The sequence below is a fragment of the Dipteris shenzhenensis genome, chromosome 6 (genome assembly GCF_047967505.1).
Source record: "Dipteris shenzhenensis isolate YYH24624 ecotype China chromosome 6, Dip_SZ_1.0, whole genome shotgun sequence".
In the NCBI taxonomy this organism is placed as follows: Eukaryota; Viridiplantae; Streptophyta; class Polypodiopsida; order Gleicheniales; family Dipteridaceae; genus Dipteris; species Dipteris shenzhenensis.
The window spans coordinates 23,151,989-23,156,340 of NC_141601.1; the positions used below are offsets into that span (position 1 = coordinate 23,151,989).

Sequence of the window (4,352 nt, forward strand, 5' to 3'; positions counted from 1 at the left end):
AAGCAGCTCAATGGGAGGATTATCTAAAGAAGATACTCCCGTTTCTCCGACAGTATGCAACAGAATTATCTTCGAAAATCTCAAGCGCAGAAGAGATTATACAACAAAAAACATCGCTCAGTCCAATTCAATATTGCGACTTAGTCATGGTGCATTACCCTATTCGTAAGGCCTCGCAGAGAAATTTCTAGCCCATTGGATTGGACCCTACCAAGTCATCAAATCAATGGGGAACAACTTATGCTCTACAACGATGTGCCACTGACCGTCGTCGCAAGACAAATATCACAGCACACATCCCCAAAATCAAATCATTTCATGCACGCACAACTAATTTTGTAAGGGGGGAAGGACTTGACGATCTGTCTATCTCCCAGCCCGCCACTTCAGCTAGTCTATCTACCGTGGGTGGCAAGGAGTTTTGGTCAGTTAGCAGTTCTTGCAGAGAACCAACGATTGCATGCGTTACCTTTAAGTTGAATGACGAGAAGCCAAAGGCATCTTTTGGCCTGGGCCTTTATCGCCTCTGTGTGTTGCATTGTCTATTGGTTGTGTGAGGTTGTGACGATATACGCTTCAATTTCAAAAAAATATATAATGATCTACTTTCAATTCAAAATTCAAAAGAATACCATATCCATTATTGTGAAACAAAAAAGAACCAGCAAAATAAACTTTTGAGCGAAGATTTTCTGTTAATATGTATATATACAGCTTGGATGAACACATCCATTTTAAAAAAAGGTAATTTAAAAATTCTGATGCTTAAAGATGATACAAAAGCTATGCTATGCCTCTTGCGCTAGCAAAATACACATATACTCACACAAAACACACCAAAACTAAGGATATTCGTGCTATTCATAATTAGAATTGAAAGAGTCTTCTCCAAAGAAAGAAGGTTTAATGTCTAGATGAATGGCAAAGTGTGAAAATTTAACTTTCAAATTCAAAGTAGTAAGGGTTTAAAACCTATCAGTTTCTTGACAGTTTCAGTTATATTCTTGCTTTAAATCAAAGTAGAAGATCTAAAACCTATAAATTTTTTGACATTTTAGTTAATATATTGTTGTTGCTTAAAAGGTGACAAATTTCAATAAGAACCTTTTTAAAATTTTCAACTTGGAAGATTCAGGTTACTATAAACACTATACTTATTGTTTCTGATGCTTAAAGGTGATACAAAAAAGCTGTGCACTGCCTCTTCCGCTGGCATTTCATGCTGCAAAACATACACAAAACGGAAACACAAACACTGTGGTGCATCTCTTTCTCTCAGAGTCTCACTCATATTCGATGAGGAAGCCTCCCACTGTGAGAGGCGAAGTAACAGTGGCATCCGCCACCTTCGCAACCAAAGTGACTGCGATCTTGCTCTCGTTTTCCAAACCCAACCTCTTGATGTTGTCCGTCAATGCAAACCTGGCACTCACCTTGCGCGTTTTCATATCCATCCCTAGATGCGGAACGTTTCCCAGTGATCCCACGTACTCTGCAACGTTGAGTGGCGTCTTGGCATTCGCATCCGGCAGGTTGATGAATACCGCCACGTGACTTATCGCGTCCATCGGCACCTTCACGTCCTGCAGCACCAGTACCTCTTCCACTTCGGACTCCTTCAGCCCCTTGGCTTTCGCATACTCCGCTGCCGTCGTCGTAGGCCGTGCCACCAGCGAGCTCAGCGTCTCCGTCAGCTCCTTCGCAGCCTTGCCCTTCGCTGCAGCACCAATCTCCGTAAGGTCTTTCACAGCAGACGGAACAACCCCTTTTGTGCCGGCCGGTTTCGGGTCTAAGCCAAGCCATTCCGCATCTGACTTTACTGGCTCGTACACTATTCCCAACTGCTTGGCGGTGTCGAGACAATCTTTCACTAGCACCTTTACCAGCTTCTTGTTCTCGTCGTAGAAGGTGAACTCGGAATTCAGGAAATCAGAGTCCGTGTGATCGCTACGACGGCCCCCGATTCCGTTCCAGACTTTCCAAACTCGATCGACATTGGCATGATGACAGTAGAAGATGGGGTCTCTTCCCGCAGAGTAGAAGTTGCCCATATCTTCGCGATATGTTTCATCAGGATTGCCAGTCCAAACGTGAATAGAAGTGTGAGGAGCACCCTCCAATGTACCTTGCGCGCTACTGTTGGTCAGGTCTCTGCATGTAGTAACAATGCAAGTTAGAAGACACGCATCTATACGGTCGGCGGTCTGGAAAATCCAAAAACAGAGGACAGAAGACTGGAAGAGTCCAAAGTAAATGGATACACCAACTTAGGAGTCGTCAGCGAGCACAATATCATACCAACGCAAACTTTACTCTCAGACGGCACAACTTACTCATAGAGGGGCGCCGTTCCCATGAAGGTACTCGGAGTGGTAGCCTGGGTTACCGACTGAAACATCACTGCCAGGTTGTCCGCGATGATCTGCTCGTCGGTCAGATTGGCAGATAAGTCTGAAAGACTTAACAACGCTATTGAGGGAGGGAGGTGCGATTGATCTCGTTTTGAATTGTAGAGCGCCGGATATTTTGTGCTCTGCAGGAACAGCGCTGGCATGACATTTCCACCATTTCTCTGGTCATCCCAATTCCAGAAAGGGAGAGCAAAAGTAGGGTCTCCAATCAAGCTCCCCAGAATTTGTTCGTGAAAGTATAGGTACCAACGATGCCAAGGAAGGAAGGTCCAAGAAAAATGGATCTGCAGCTCTGAGCTGCTGTTGTTTGGGAGGGGGTAAGCTCCGTTGCAGAAAGCGCAGTGGACGTTGGCTTGCTGCTTGAAGCTTCGGGGGTCTTCGTCGGGCAAGGCCTTCATAAGCTCATAAGCTCGGTTATATTTCTCAATGTAGGCGGCGTCCACAAGATGGGCAGGCCTCCTGACTCGAAGCTTCTTTCCAGGAGTGGGCTTGTAAGCGACGGCGGGGGTTGACGACACGGGCAAGCAGCAGTCGACAGAGATGGTGGGCTTGCCGGAAGTAGCCACAGTGGCGGGGATGCAAGTGCTATAATCGGGGGGAACCATGGGCGCAGCGCGAGCGGAGAGGGGGGGGACGGAAAGCAAAGACAGGCCAGCAACAGAGGCAGCCATGAGTTCACGGCGGTTCTGCCGGGCAGAGGGAGGGTCTTCTGCACTGGAGGGGGGGAGGGGAGGAGGCTGCTGGGGGGGGGGGGGATGCGGGTGGTGAAGGTGAGCTCGAGGGAGGGAAGGGGTCCGGGGAGGGGTGCGAGAGAGGGAGTGCAGGCGAGAGAGGGAGTGACGAGGGAGCAAAGGAGAGGAGAGAAGCGGAGGAGAGGGAGGTTGATAAGCGAGGAGGAAGGAGACGGAAGAAGCAGTAGGATGAGCAGCCATTGAAGCAGTAGCAGCCATACTAGCTTGTCTCACTCTGATCAGTTGCTCATCCTCAAGCCCTTGCCACATTCTTATAGTCGCCACTGGCTTATCCCGGATGAAAAAACTACATACAAGATTCGATCGAATCCATTTCGAATATATCTTTTGTCCTTGACTTTGCCTGTGCCAATTTTGCTTGTGCCACTCGGCACAGGCCTATCTTGTTTGGGCTAGCCTTCGACAAGGCGTATGATCACATCGCTTGGGAATTTATCTATGCTCTTTTGGAGCATCTAGGATTTGGGGAGCGCTTTGTGAGAATGGTTCAATCCCTTCTTCTTTTTCTTTCCGAAAAGCTACGATTATATTAAATTGGAAGAAAAGATAAAGATTACACCGCTGCCTAGAAGCAGAGTCAATCCCTTTCTTCTAATGCCTCGGCCTCTCTTTGCCTAAATGGTGGAGTGGTTGGGACCTTTGATCTTTGCAGTTCGGTGAGACAGGGATGCCCACTGGCACCACTATTATTTGCCATCTGCATGATGCCACTGGTTGGATTATTAAAGGATATGGAGAATTGCAGGGAGTATCCCTACCCTCGAGGAGACATTTCAACCTGCAAATGTTTGCCGATGATCTGGTGGTACTTGTATAGGAATCTAAAAGGAATATGGATACCCTATTTTAGGCTATTCAAGGTTAATATAGTGATGCATCTGGGTCTGTTTGCCGTCTCTCAAAAATGTTTGCCATCAGGGCAAGTTTGAATGCCTTATTGGATTGGGCGGCTAGTTTGCCAGTGAAGTGGGTTCCTAGAGGGGATATTCTGCGGTATTTGGGGGCACCCCTGGGACTTGGAATATCACTAAAACATAGATTTTTATGGTTCAAGGAGCGGCTGCTTTAAAAATTAATTAGCTGGCATGGCCTGAAAATGGGCTGGAATGCCAGGATCTTGGTGATTAATCACATTTTATCTGCTGCTACCACCTATATTGCTTCAGTGTGGAACTTCAAAGACTCGCAT

At 46.9% G+C, this 4,352-nt stretch overlaps 1 protein-coding gene across 1 annotated transcript; it reads right to left on the minus strand.

Moving 5' to 3' along the window:
* Nucleotides 1–1,136: 1,136 nt before the first annotated feature.
* On the minus strand, nucleotides 1,137–3,405 carry LOC147900943 (polyphenol oxidase I, chloroplastic-like). Its single transcript, XM_087375615.1, has 2 exons — nucleotides 2,334–3,405; nucleotides 1,137–2,151 (listed from the first exon to the last, which is right to left on the minus strand). Exons 1-2 carry the CDS (start codon nucleotides 3,359–3,361, stop codon nucleotides 1,284–1,286), a joined length of 1,896 nt encoding a protein of 631 aa, XP_087231741.1. The 5' UTR covers nucleotides 3,362–3,405; the 3' UTR covers nucleotides 1,137–1,283.
* Between the last annotated feature and the right edge of the window lie 947 nt (nucleotides 3,406–4,352).

What these genes read in the sequence shown, in the direction of transcription:
- LOC147900943 (XM_087375615.1), bottom strand. Translation starts at nt 3,361, where the DNA reads ATGGCTGCTACTGCTTCAATGGCTGCTCATCCTACTGCTTCTTCCGTC. An exon ending in GGAACGGCGCCCCTCTATGA is followed by an intron (nt 2,152 to 2,333) that starts GTAAGTTGTGCC and finishes TACTACATGCAG; the next exon opens with AGACCTGACCAACAGTAGCG.